Source organism: Harpia harpyja, unplaced genomic scaffold, assembly GCF_026419915.1.
Source record: "Harpia harpyja isolate bHarHar1 unplaced genomic scaffold, bHarHar1 primary haplotype scaffold_39, whole genome shotgun sequence".
In the NCBI taxonomy this organism is placed as follows: domain Eukaryota; kingdom Metazoa; phylum Chordata; class Aves; order Accipitriformes; family Accipitridae; genus Harpia; species Harpia harpyja.
Window position 1 is genome coordinate 1,794,432 of NW_026293320.1, and position 13,356 is coordinate 1,807,787.

General features: G+C 52.5%; 1 protein-coding gene and 1 non-coding gene across 2 annotated transcripts; one reads left to right on the forward strand and one right to left on the reverse strand.

The window, feature by feature from the left end:
- Positions 1-5,749: 5,749 nt before the first annotated feature.
- Positions 5,750-6,736, reverse strand: LOC128138355 (olfactory receptor 14A16-like). Its single transcript, XM_052779650.1, has one exon. The coding sequence runs from the start codon at positions 6,734-6,736 to the stop codon at positions 5,750-5,752; it is 987 nt and encodes a 328-aa protein (XP_052635610.1).
- A 5,862-nt stretch (positions 6,737-12,598) lies between these two features.
- TRNAF-GAA (transfer RNA phenylalanine (anticodon GAA)) lies at positions 12,599-12,671 on the forward strand. The gene has a single exon. It is a non-coding gene; the product is annotated as a tRNA-Phe (tRNA).
- Positions 12,672-13,356: the final 685 nt, after the last annotated feature.

Genomic DNA, 13,356 nt, shown 5'->3' on the forward strand with positions numbered 1-13,356 from the left:
CCATGCTGTTGTTTCTACTTGGCAATCTTAGTGATGAACTTGCTAAAAAAAAAATAAAAAAAAAAGAAAAAAACAACCAAATAACCCCTCAAAGAAAGAGGAAAATAAAACCCAAGAAAAACAAGTGATGCAAAAGAAGACAATTGCTTACCACTGACGAATCAATGCCCAGCCAATCCCCAAGCAAGGGCAGCTGCTTCTGACCTCTACCTCCCCAGTTTTATTTCTGAGCATGACATCATGCAGTATGGAATATCCCTTTGGTCAGTTGGGGTCAGCTCTCCCAGCTGTGTCCCCTCCCAACTTCTTCTGCACCTGCAGCCTACTTGCTGGCAAGGCAGTGTGAGGAGCAGAAAAAGCCTTAATGCTGCGCAAGCACTGCTCAGCAATAACTACATCATCAGTGTGTTGTCAACCCTGTTTTCAGCACAAATCCAAAACACAGCCCCATACAAGCTACTGTGAAGAAATTTAACTCTGTCCCAGCCAAAACCAGTACACTCAGGTTGGAAAGGACCTCAAGAGGTCTCCAGCTCAGCAGGGTCAACTCTGGGGTGAGAGCTGGTTGCTCAGCACTTGATCTAAGTTACGACTTGAAAACCTCCAAGAATGGAAATGGGATTATTTCTCTGGGCAGCCACTTCCTGTGCTTGGCTGTCCTCATGAGGAAAAAGATTTCCCTTGTCTATGGTGTGAACTTTCTTGTGTCAATCTCTTGGCCTCCCTCCATGCACCACCGTGAACTGACTGGAGGAGGCGGGAAAAGGAAAAGATTCCTTGCCTCCAGCCCCCTACACCTGAAAGGAGCTCCAGCAAAGCTCGGTCAGTACAGCAGACAGTACCTGTGCCTCTTGACTGAGCCGGTGGCCATTCCTGAAAAATTTCCTTAAAACTGGAAGCTTCCTGGAAGCTCCAGCTTTTTGGACAAGGTAGTTTTCTTCTCAGTTTCATGTCTGACTGTCTCCTCTTATGAAATACCTTTAAATTCTTCTTAACTTGGAAAGGAGGAGAGGAAATCCCAACAGTGCACAAGGATCCAGGAGAGAACTTGACCCATACAAATCTGTGGGGCTTCATCCACAGCTGCTGAGAGAGGACAGGGCATCCTCCTGAACAGGTAACACTCTGCCTGGAGCCAGGAGCAAGTGAAGTACTGCAAAGTCTGTCCTGTCCTGGGAGCTCTTCTGCTTGATAGCTTTATTAATGACCTGGAGGTCTTGGTAGATGGCAAACTGCACGTGAACCAGCAGTGTGCCTTGTCAGCCAAGAAAGCCAACAGCTTTCTGGGCTGTATGAAGAGGAGCATAGCCAGAAGATGAGGGAAAGTGTTTATCCCTCTCTCCTCAGAGCTTCTTAGACCACCTAGACAACACTGCGTCCAGCTTTGGTCTCCTGTGCCCCGTCCCCCATCCTGGTGCAGGCAAGACACTGATGAGCTGGTGCAAGCTCAGCGGAGGGCTATGAGACCGATGGGTTGGGGGCAGGCTGGAGCACTTGCCATCTAAGGCAAGACGGAGGGAGCAAAGCTTGTTCAGGCTGGAGCAGAGAAGCACCAGGTGATAAGGAGAAATGTTTTCACCATGAGGTCAGTTGCCAAGAGAGGCTGTGCCCTCCCTGTTCCTGGAGGTATTCAAGTCTTCTCCCACCCTGCCTGTCATCTCCTCCCTTTGACCAAAACAGTCTTGCTCCTGCAAGAGTAAAGCAAGAGAGCCATGGAACCAGCACAGACTCTGCATGCCCTGAGACCTCGCTTTCCTACAGCAAAGAGAGCTCTTTCGTCAGCTCCACACTTCTTTTTCCACCCTCGGCCTTTGTAGTTGCATGTGTCTGGCTTTTGCTAAGATCATATTTGAACTGGAAGCCCGCAAGACGCCTGGAACTCCTAACATCGATCAGGCATTCACCACAAACCTGGATCCCAGCCGGCCAGGAAGGCATCAGTCATCCAGTGCCTCAGCTGTGCTGCCCAAGGCAGGTTTTGTCACGCCACTGTCAGCGCTGCTGATGCTGTGCCCATGTCCCGTCCTTCTGCCACAGACTGCCCATGATCCCCCAAACAGCCCCAGCTGCCTCGGGGGCTGCAATGAAACATTTCAGGAGCGGGCTGAGGTGGGGTGGCAGGACATGGGCCCTTGGCACCGCCTGGCTAGCAGGCCTGGGCAGGGAGAAGCCAGCTCCCCTCTGCCGGGGCTGGGCACAGTTTTTCCCAGGAACTTCCCTGAGGAACACGTCTTCTATATCTCTCCATGCCCTTGCATGGCTGGCATGGGGACTAGGGCTCCTGGGGCAGAGCTGAAGAAGCTCAGCGGGGAGAGTGTTAGAGTGAAGATCTAAAGGTCCCTGGCTCAAGCCCGGGCTTTGGCAATGTTTTCCCTCGGGCTTTTGCAGAGCCTCTTGCTCTTCCAACCTACCCCTGCCCTCCTGCCTCTGCCTTCCTCATGCTCAAGGCAGAGTTTCCCCAGGGCTGGGCCCAGCTTTTTCCTGGGGAGCTCCCTCTGGAGCTGCTCCTGGTGATCCTCCACCTCTACCCTGGCAGGAGCACCTGAGCTCAGGCTGCTGGGTGGATGTGCACAGGCAAGTGAAAGAGGGTCAGGCTGCCCAGGGGGAATGCAGAGACTGTGTCTGTGCAAGCAGGGGTAGAGTCAGGGCAACTCTAGTTAGAGCTCAGCTGGAGCTGGAACCAGCAAGGGGTGGGTAACCAGAACAGCTCCTCTAAGTAAATCCATAGCAAAAGCCACGATAGGAGCTAAGGAAAATGTGTACCTGCTGCTCAGTGGGGCAGGGGACCTTGTAACCAAGGGCATGTACAGACCTGAGGTATTCAGCACCTTTTTCCTCTGCCTGAGGCTTCCCAGTTTCCCAAGCCTTCCTAGCCTCCTTCCCTCCTCCTAACTGTGGGACGTAAGCACCCAGTCCCTGCCAACCCCAGCTGCATCTCAGGCATAGGACACAGCCATCTTCTGGGACCTCTTGGATTCTAGTCCAGAAGACAAGCCATGCTGGGCTGGCCTTTTTTCCTTAGTCTGGATATGGAGATGTGCCGGAGGATGGAGCTGGCCATGTACCATATCACAGCCAGCACTGGAGATGAGTGATGTGAGGGGCTGCCCTGTGATGAGTGTCCCGCAGCAGCTTCTCCTTGTGTCCAGGGAGCAAGGGATCAGACTGAGCTTTTCTTCTGCACCTTCTACACTTGGTTTCTCTCCAGCAAGTGCTGGCTCTGCACCATGAGTACCATGCTGTTAGCCCATAGTCCCCAGTCATACTGAAGAGCTCGATGCTCGTCTCCATTTTTCAGACAAGCTCAGCCCCATTCCCAGCTCTCCCATTCCCAGCTCTCCCTGGTACCCGCCACAGGGAGCTGCAGAGCTCTGGGATCTCCCAGCAAAGCCCGAGCTCCTTTGAAGGGAACAGCAGTCCCAGGAAGATGGGGAGCAGGGGCATCAGGGAGGAGGGCATGTCAGCCTTCTGTCAGCCCCAAACTGCAGGCCAGCAATGACTCCCTTGTATCCAGGAAAGTCCTCACCAAGACAGCCTTTGCCTTCCCCCCATTCCCACTGCCAGCCCCGCTCCCCAGGACAGTGCAAAAGCCCTGGTCCTGGGGATCCTGGGAGCCCTCCAGCAGTTCCTGCTGCTCCAGCCATAGAGCAGCCAGCCCTGAACTTGCATGTACAGAAATGGATTTCTCTTTCTTATTTAATCCAGAAGCAGGAGAGGTGTTTGGGTGCTACACTAGATCCAGGCCAAGGTTTTTTTACTGAGGGTGCATGAATCACTCTCCAGCCTCCCTCCCTGTGCCTGCTGGGTCCCTGCTGCCTCTCCTGGGATTGCAGACCCCTCCATTACCTTTTCACACTTGGATCTAGTGTTTTCCCTTTTTATGACTACACCTTGGGTGGCCCCTCATTTTGTGAAGCTCCCCACTCACTCCTGGGCACACGCTGTCCCTTCAGATCCCCTGAGCTCTCCCGATTCACCTCCAGAAAGGATGAGTGTTGGCCATTAGCCCATAGCACGTGTGGCAGCCCAAGGCAGGTAAGCATGAGACAACTCTCCAACTCTGTTTGCGCTAGGCACTGACACCCGAGCCCTCGATCCAGACGTGGGTCCCCAACAGATCACACTAGGGTGCTGAGCTCATCCTCCAGGTCAGTGGGGAACCTAATGAAAGCCAGAGGATCTTTTAGGGTGCAGCTCAATGACAATGTCCTTTCATGATCTTTTGAGTTATAGCCCGGTCTTCAGGACCTGCACTGAAGGTCTCTGTGGTGCTGAGACACCACTTTTTAAAGACATAGCACTGGGGAGCCAGCTGTGATAATGTAAGCATTTACAGAATGCTTCTAGGTCAGACACAGCAGGTTTCACCATTAGCACAGCTGGGATGAATCCAAACATTTCTGTAGGATCGCAAGTATGACAGAGACAGCAACAAGAAAAACCAAGCAGATTGCAGACCTGCCCTTAGATACCATGGGTGCCATGACTGCATAGGGCTGGGCAAGGCATTCTAGATGAAAAAGGGCTCTGAACTCAATTTTCTCACTGCGTCCTTGAATTGCCTCTCCAAAGAGTGGAGGGCAGCTAATTCCAAGAGCAAGATTTCACAGAGAACAGGTGTCTAAAAGAGATGGAGATTTCCCCCTCTGTTAACCCCCATTTCTGTCCCTAGGCAGTGACAGCAAGAGGTCCATTTCCCCTTCTGTAGGGCAGTGACTCCGCTGAGCCAGCGCAGATATCCAGCCTCTGGTTAGAAACCCTCGGAGGGGATGGGTATTCAGCTCCCCCATGCACCCCACAGACCCACCCTCTTGCTGCAGTGCAGATGTGCACAAAAGAAGCTCCTGCATGCGAGTACCTGGTCTGAGCTCCTTCTCTAATCAGTGGGGATGGAGGGTGGCAGTTAGTTACTCACGCTTTTTTGTGGCCTGCTGCATTTGCAGTGCTGGGGTGGTCTGAGACATGTACAAGTGCCTGCAAGCCCTGACAGAGCAATTCTGAGTGACCCACAGCATTCGTCTGCATCAACACTAGAGGTGAGTGGGTCTCCACTGAATGGGGGTGACACTGATCACTCTCCAGACTCCTTTACACGTGCTGTGGGGTCCCTGCTGCCTCCTCTGGGACTGCAGAGTCCTTGTTTCCCTGTGGATACAGCAATTCGGCACTTCATCTTCGGTGACTCCACCTTGGGTGCTCTCTCACATTCACTGCCCACCTCCGGCACACTCTGTGCCCGGAGAGCCTGGGAGATCTCCAGGCAGCTCCAGTTTCCTCTTGAGAATGATGTTGTCTGCCCCGTGTGACATGTGACAGCCTTGGGTATGTCACTCAGTGACCAGCCATGGCCTCCACTGTCACTAGACACTGACGGGTGAGTCCTAAATCCAATCCTTGATCTCTACATGGTCACAAGGTGACTGAGAGGCTTTTGCTCCTGCAGTCATGCAGAACCCTGAGCAACAGCCGTTTTCATGCCTACTCCTGACTCCGGCATTGGAAGACAAGCCCAGTGTTCATGCACAGCACAGAACAGATCTCATTTTATTACACAGATGTTGTAACTGGTTCACCTCTCAACAAGCATTAGACATCTTTATAGAGGCTTCAGGTAAGAGAGAGGGGATTCATACCTCTGTAGAAGCAAGAGGAATCCAAAAATTACCGTAGGAACATTATAAATTAAGAATAACAATTACTACAATAATAATAATAATAATAATAATAATAATGAGAACAACAAAAAAAATCAGGACTGGTGTGGAATAACCTGGCAGTCATTTCTGGATAGATGGGATGTTTCTTGGTGCAAAAAAGGAGCCCATTTTATCAGTTTCCTAATGCCATCCCTGAGGTCCTGATTCCTCCTGCTGTAGATGAGGGGGTTCACAGCTGGAGGCACCACTGAGTACAGAACTGCCACCAGCAGGTCCAGGGATGGGGAGGAGATGGAGGGGGGCTTCAGGTAGGCAAATACAGCAGTGCTAATAAACAGGGAGACCACGGCCAGATGAGGGAGGCAGGTGGAAAAGGCTTTGTGCCGTCCCTGCTCAGAGGGAATCCTCAGCACGGCTCTGAAGATCTGCACATAGGACAGCACAACGAAAACAAAACAACCAAAGACTAAGCAGGCACTAACCACAAGTACCCCAACTTCCCTGAGGTAGGCATCTGAGCAGGAGAGCTTGAGGATCTGGGGGATTTCACAGAAGAACTGGCCCACAGCATTGCCTTGGCAGAGCGGTAGTGAAAATGTGTTGGCAGTGTGCAGCACAGCATTGAGGAACCCACAGCCCCAGGCAGCTGCTGCCATGTGGACACAAGCTCTGCTGCCCAGGAGGGTCCCGTAGTGCAGGGGTTTGCAGATGGCAACGTAGCGGTCATAGGCCATGACAATGAGAAGGAAATACTCTGCTGAGATCAAAAAGAGAAACAGAAACACCTGTGCAGCACATCCTGCATAGGAGATGGCCCTGTTGTTCCAGAGGGAACTGGCCATGGTTTTGGGGACAGTGGTGGAGATGGTGCCCAGGTCGAGGAGGGCGAGGTTGAGGAGGAAGAAGTACATGGGGGTGTGGAGCCGGTGGTCGCAGGCTACGGTGGTGATGATGAGGCCGTTGGCCAGGAGGGCAGCCAGGTAGATGCCCAGGAAGAGCCAGAAGTGCAAGAGCTGCAGGTCCCGCGTGTCTGCAAATTCCAGGAGGAGGAACACAGTCATGGAACTGCTGTTGGGCATATGCGTCCTCTGGACACGGGGGACTGTCCAAGGAGGAAAAGGCAGTGACAAGTTACCAGGAACATCTCTGAGTAAAACCAAAGATATGTCTCATAGACCCTCCCGCTACCACACACCCACCCTTTTTCCTTCCTCAGGAGAAACTTTCATTCTGCCTTTGGTCTTCAGCTTCATTTTCTGTGGCTCTTTGTGCTGGAGCAGGGCCTCTGCCCATTGTCTCTTGAGGAGTCGACCCAGCCCCACTGCAGTGGGTATATGGGAATGTGGCGGGGGGGCTGGGTTTGGTATTCAGAATACATCAGATAAAATCACTCTTAACACAGGAGGGTTTGTCAGCATCTGCACTCCCAGTGTTAAAGAAAGTGGGTGGCAGAAACAAGTTTTAGGGCCTTTGGGTTTTTTACCTACTTCCCCCATCCTTCCCTGTGAGTGTTCTCTGAAATCAGAAATCGTACGCATTTCTAGTGCACTCAGAGTAACCAGCTGTGAGACATGAGAGGCAACGGGATTCACTGTGGCTTAGTGAGAAGTGAATGGAATTGGTTGGGTTTGTTCCCAGCTACCTTGTGCTTGCAGTTTTCTCAGATGGAGGGTGATCACACTCCCATGGTACCAGTAAAAGCCAGCAGACACTACTGAAAGGAGAGGGACCCACTGCAGACCACTAAATGCCTCACCCTTTCTCAAGGTCTCAACACCCTGTTTCTAGCCAAGGACACACACAGCTCATTTCATCAACCCAACAGCATTTCCTCAGTCGTAGCATCTCCGCACTTCTCTTTGTGGGCTTTCAGATAACAAAAAGATGCTATGTGAAAGATTTTCATGCTTAAGGACAGCTCAGAGCTTGGAAAGCCACCCCAAAGAGATAGCCAATGTCCTAATGATTGCATGTAATCCAGGGAAAACCAGCTCATTCCCCAGCCCCACAGACTGCATTGCCCACAGCCCCACAGGTGAAAGCTGGGACACCTCATTACCATGGACACACCTGCATAGGAGGACCCACAAGGTCAGAGTGTAACTCTGCAGCTGAAACTCCCATTCCCAGAGAGCCTGACAGCAAGAATGAAATAACAATAGAACAACACAGACAACTGGAGAAACATGGTAAAATGCAGTGAGGGTCTGGCTGAGAGAGGCAAGCAGGGAGGCAGCTGGGCACTCAGGAAAGTTCTGCTTACTCAGCTGTTCAGACCTCCTCCCAGACACCAGCATTGCCAGGCAGATGCTCTCAGCCCTGAGCTCTGCAGAGGGAAATGGGCACGTGGCTGGAGAGCTGCACCCATGGCTCTGCTGGAGTTCTGGCTGCTGAGGAGATGGTACATGCCTTGGACCCCCCAGCTCTGAGGGCAGAGGCTTTGCTGGGAGGGAGACGAGCCAAAGACGTTTGCTGAGAGGAAGGGGTCTGCACTGGAGGAGATCATAAAGAATTTTCTGGATGCTCCCTCCCACAACATTTCTGCATTTTGTTTCCTCTTATCCCCTGACAATATTCCTGTTGCCTGGAGATTTTTTCCGGGGAGATGTTTTCCTATCCCATTTCTTTTCCCTGTCGGCACTCACAGACCCCATCCCAACCTTTGCACACCCATCTTGGACCTACAGAAAGCTGCCTGTTTGCAGAGCACTGGCTGGGTGCATGTTCCTGTTTGCAGGTGCAAAAGGGCAGCTCAGAACAACCCTGATGGGTCCAGAAAAGGGGGTGCTGTCCATAGGCAGAGCAGTGGCTCAAGGCACTTTAACAGCCTCCTAGCAGACCTACTGATCACTATGCCCCGGTACACAGCCCCCTGAGGTAGAGGGACCCTGCTCTAAAGGACAGCTCAGGGGGGTGCCCTGCACAAATGCCTTCACACCCCTGCAGCCATCCCCGGAAAAAGGTAGCTGTCATGCCTTGTCCTTCTGGTGGTGCAGCAGGGAATTCCTGCTCTGGAGCACATCCTTCTTGTCTGCTGTAGAGAAACTGTGAGTTTTACTTAGAGAGCTCACAAGCTGTGGATTGTGCCAGCTTTTGGGGATCCCTTCAGGATACTCTTGTGCATTGCCCTGCAGTCAGAGACCTACCGTGTGAAGATGTGTCCTGCAACAAGCCCTCCTCTGTCCTCCAACTGCTGACTGCCTTTAACCTCCCTCTTCCTCACTCCTCTCCCCTGGGTGCCTGCAGGCAGTGCCCTCAGCCCTGCTGCGCTTTGCAGAGGAGCTGCTCCTGGGCAGAGCTGTCTCTCTGCAGTGCTGTCTCCTTGTAATGAGCTCGCTCCAGCCCAGCAGCCCGGCCCAGCCCAGCAGCAGAGGACCAGCCCAAGGCACCATTTCCTCTGCCTGCTCTGGGCTCCCTGAAGATGTCTCTGGAGCTCTGGGACTGACAGCTCCTGAAAGGCACTGGGGACACCCCTGGGGAGCATGCTGCAAAAACACCTGAAGTAATTACCAACAGTAGACAGAAAGATTGATGATTCCAGCAGCATGGTTTGCCCTGCCAGAGTGCGGTTCTCTGTGACAGGTGTCAACGTTCCCCTCTGGACATCGATATTCTTCACCCACAAGAAAAGGGACACACAGACAGGGCCAGGGAGGGGCTTGGCTTCCCTTGTGCAGGCCAGGGATTCAGCTGAGGCAATGGAGGCTTCTCATCCTGACCAGGAAGCCCTTGGGTTGAAGCAGGACTCAGCTCCCCGCTTTGACTCCACAGACCCAGAGGAGCTGGGAAGCCTCCTGCTTCAGTTCAGGTGTGCACAAAAGAGTTGCCAGTGTGTGAGCCCTGCTCTGAGCCTCTTAACTTTAGTCACTGGGGACTCAGGTGCTCACATACAGATACTTTGTGATGACTGAGGTGCCAGAGGTGGTCCAAGACATGTGCAAGTGTTTGCAAGCCGTGATGGAAGAATCTCTGAGAATAGCCACCTCCTCCCTGAGCATCAGCTGAGGGCCAGAGGGGGAATGGAGAGATCTTGGCCACCCACAATGACATCAGATGTTTAGGGCACCTGAATGTGCCTTGTAAAATACCTGAAAAGCCTTTAGTGCCATGCCAGGTGCCTGGGTGGCAAACACAACTCCACTCAGTAGGCAAACACAGCACCCAACCTCCAGGAAAGCCATGCCCTCTTAGAGCTGGTGGGGGCAGACATCCCAGGGCCTCCCAAAGGGGTCCGGTGACTATGTGCCACTACCTGAATGACAGCACCACGGCATTGATGCAAGGCCATGCCATCTACACCCGTGGTGATGCAGGGCTGGGAAGCAGATCACAGCAGGGTGCCCTCCCCTGTGCCTGTGTTCTCAGTCCCGGGCTATTCTCCTCTCTCTGAACCTCTACTCACCTGCCTGATACTAAGAAGAGGAAAGCTGATAAGAATAGAATCACAGACTCATAGGATCATAGAATGGTTTTGATTGGAAAGGAACCTTTAAAGACCACCTAGTTCAAACCCCTTGCCGTGGGCAGGGACATCTTTCACTAGATCAGCTTGCTCAAAGCCCCATCCAACTTGACCCTGAACACTGACAATGATGGGGCATTCACAACTTCTCTGGTCAACCTGTCCCAATGTCTCACCACCCTCACCATAAAAATTTTCTTCTTATATCCAATCTACCCTCTTTTTTTTTAAATCCCTTACCCCTTGTCCTGTCACTACAGACCTTGGTAAAAAGTCTCTCTCGAACTTTTTAAAAGCCTCCTTTATTTATTGTATGGCTGCACTAAGGTGTCCTGTTGCAGATCCTGATTTAGAATTCTGCCAAGCACACCAATTTGTCGCAGACAGGCAATTTAGACTGCTTAAAGAACCACTGCCAGAGGTATCAGCAAAAGTGGTTTTCTTGAACCTTAACAACGTTTGATGGCAAGGTGCACTCTATCACTTACTGCACAAAGGATCTAACAATGATTCAAAATTACCAACACAGAATCAAAGGTACCAATACAAAAGCTGTATAGAGCACTATCATACAAGGTTATATGTGATATTGGTCACTTCCCAAAGATCTGCAGATGGTAAGAAGTCTTTCAGCCTCGAGAACCTTGAGAGATATCCCAGCTCAAGGGGAGATCACAGCTGTGCAGCCAGCTGCTTAGCAGGGAGAGCTCAAAGGCGGCTCACTTAGGCTGTCATATTTATGGCCTAAAGTGGTTGGCTTGCAGTCAAATTACATGCAACGGAGAAGGTATGCATGAGACTCCTTGTACCCACAACTTTCTTTGTTCCTTGACAAATGACCCATGGAGGAAACACCTGCTATTCATGTGTTAATTGCATGCTCGCTGTTCCAGTTTCCAAGCCCATATGCATCAATGTTCACCATGTCACTCTCTTCCTGTGTGGGTTTCCAGAGAATAGCTTGGAACCAGAGAGGTTCTTGGTCCTGTTATACCTAGGCCTTTACCTCTTTCGGAGCCTGAACCAAACTACCACTAGTTTGGCCAAAGAGTCGAGTGCATCCATCCCAGGGACTCAGCTCCCTCCGATTCCTGCCACAAACCCGTGGGTGGTGGGAATCCTCTTGCCTCAGTTCAGGTGTGCACTCAATACAGTCCTCTGAAGACTGGAAGAAATCACATGTCCCTCCTATCTCCAAGAAGGACCCAGGCAACTGCAGGCCAATCAGCCTTACCTCTCTCCCTGGGAAGGTAATGGAGTAGCTAAGCCTGGAAATATTTCCAGGCACATTGTACTGGTTTTGGCTGGGGTGGAGTTAATTTTCTTCATGGGGGTCCCTATGGTGCTATGTCTGGGATCTGTGACCAAAAGAGTGTTGACAACACACCAATGTTGTAGCTATTGCTGAACCGTGTTTGCGCAGCACCAAGGCCCTCTCTGTTCTCTTTCTTCCTCCCCAGTGACTAAACTGTTTTTCTTGGTGAGGGAAGAGCAGGGGATGTCATTTAGCAAGTCAAAGGTTTCCACTGTCTATTGGTGTCCATGTCCACATCTTGGTAGCGGGGGTGGTGCAGGGAAGGCCTCTGTGAGGAGAGACGAGGGGCTGCCTCCATGCCAGACACATCTGGTTCCAGCTGCCTCCAAAATGCACCCACCACTGGCCAAAACCTGAGCCCATCAGCAAAGCTGGGGGAACCTCTGTGAAGGTATATTTAAGAAAGGACACAACTGCTAGAGTGGGAGAGGAGCGAGGAGAAAAAGTGTGAGAAACAGCCCTGCAAACACCAAGGTCAGTGAAGAAGGAGGAAGTGCTCCAGGTGCCAGAGCAGATGGTCTCCTGCAGCCCATGGAGAAGACCACAGTGGAGAAGGTAATCCCTGCAGCCTGTGGACGACCCAACACTGGAGACGTTGGATAATTCCTGAAAGTACGGTGGCTTGAGGAGAGCCCATGCTGGAGCAGGTTTATGTCAAAGGACTGTAGCCCATAGGAGGGACCGCATGGGAAAAGTGTTAGAAGGAAGGAGCAGCAAAGAGGAACTGGTATGGACTGACCACAACCCCCCATTCCCCACCCCCTGCACTGCTCAGGGGGGAGGAGGTAGAAGAGTTGTGAGCTAAGGAGGGAAGTTGAGCAAGGGAGAAAAGGGTGGGGAGAGGCCTTCCATGGGGAAGGAGATAAGGTCTTCCTTATCTCCACCAGCCCCACACTTCTTCCACCCTCCGCCTTTGCAACTGCACATGCCTGGTCTGCCCATGTATCTTTGCCACTGTCACGTTTGTACAAGGCCCACATACATCTTGGCACACCCAGGTAAGCTGGCCTCCACCAAACCTGGAGCCCAGCTGGCCTTGGGGACAGAGAGGGGCTGGGTCCCCTCTGCCCAGGGCTGGGCACAGCTTTTCCCTGGGAACCTCCCTGAGGAGCTCTCCTCCTGCGTGTCAGCCTGTGGCCTGGCACGGGTGGCACAGGGACAAGGGCTGAAGTAGCTCAGCTGGGAGAGCGTTAGACTGAAGATCTAAAGGTCCCTGGTTCAACCCCGGGCTTCAGCGATGATTTGCTCCCTTTCATTTTTGCACAGCCCATCTGCTGCCTTCCAGCCTGCCCCAGCCCTGCTTGCTCCTTCACCCCTTGTCAGAGCACTGTCCCTGCCTTGTAGCTGCAGATCTGTGGCGAAGAAGGAGCCTTCCTCCAGCACCAACAGTCCCCAGCCTCCCCCTGGGCAGGACTCTCCATTCAGTGCTCCTCTGGGGTGCTCTCCAGCTGTCCCTCCTTCCCTGCTCCACACGGATTGGGATCTTTCCTCTGCTGGGTCTCTGCAAAGACCCCCTCTCTCTCCTGCTTGTCATTCTCGATGGGGCACAGACTGCTCCCATCCTCATACACCTCCTCCACCTGCTCCTCAGTTCCCAGACCTGAGGCCACCATCCCCCCAGTCCCAGGGAGAGGCACTCCCTGGAGCTGAGGCCTCAATGGAAGCATCCTACCTCCAGAGGTCTGTCACAGCCAGACCTCTGATGTGCCCAGGACGGCTGAGAAAGCTGTGCTGAGGATCAGCCACTGTAGTGCCTGGGCACCAGTGTTATTTAGTCACACGCTGTCTCGAGCAGAGTTTCTTGGCCCCGCTGCAATGATTGACGTATTGGTTTTGTGTGGCAAGGTTTTGGTAGCGGGTGGGGTTACAGGGGTGGCTTCTGTAAGAAGCTGCTGGAAGCTTCCCCTGTGTTCGACAGAGCC

What these genes read in the sequence shown, in the direction of transcription:
- LOC128138355 (XM_052779650.1), bottom strand. Translation starts at nt 6,736, where the DNA reads ATGCCCAACAGCAGTTCCATGACTGTGTTCCTCCTCCTGGAATTTGCA.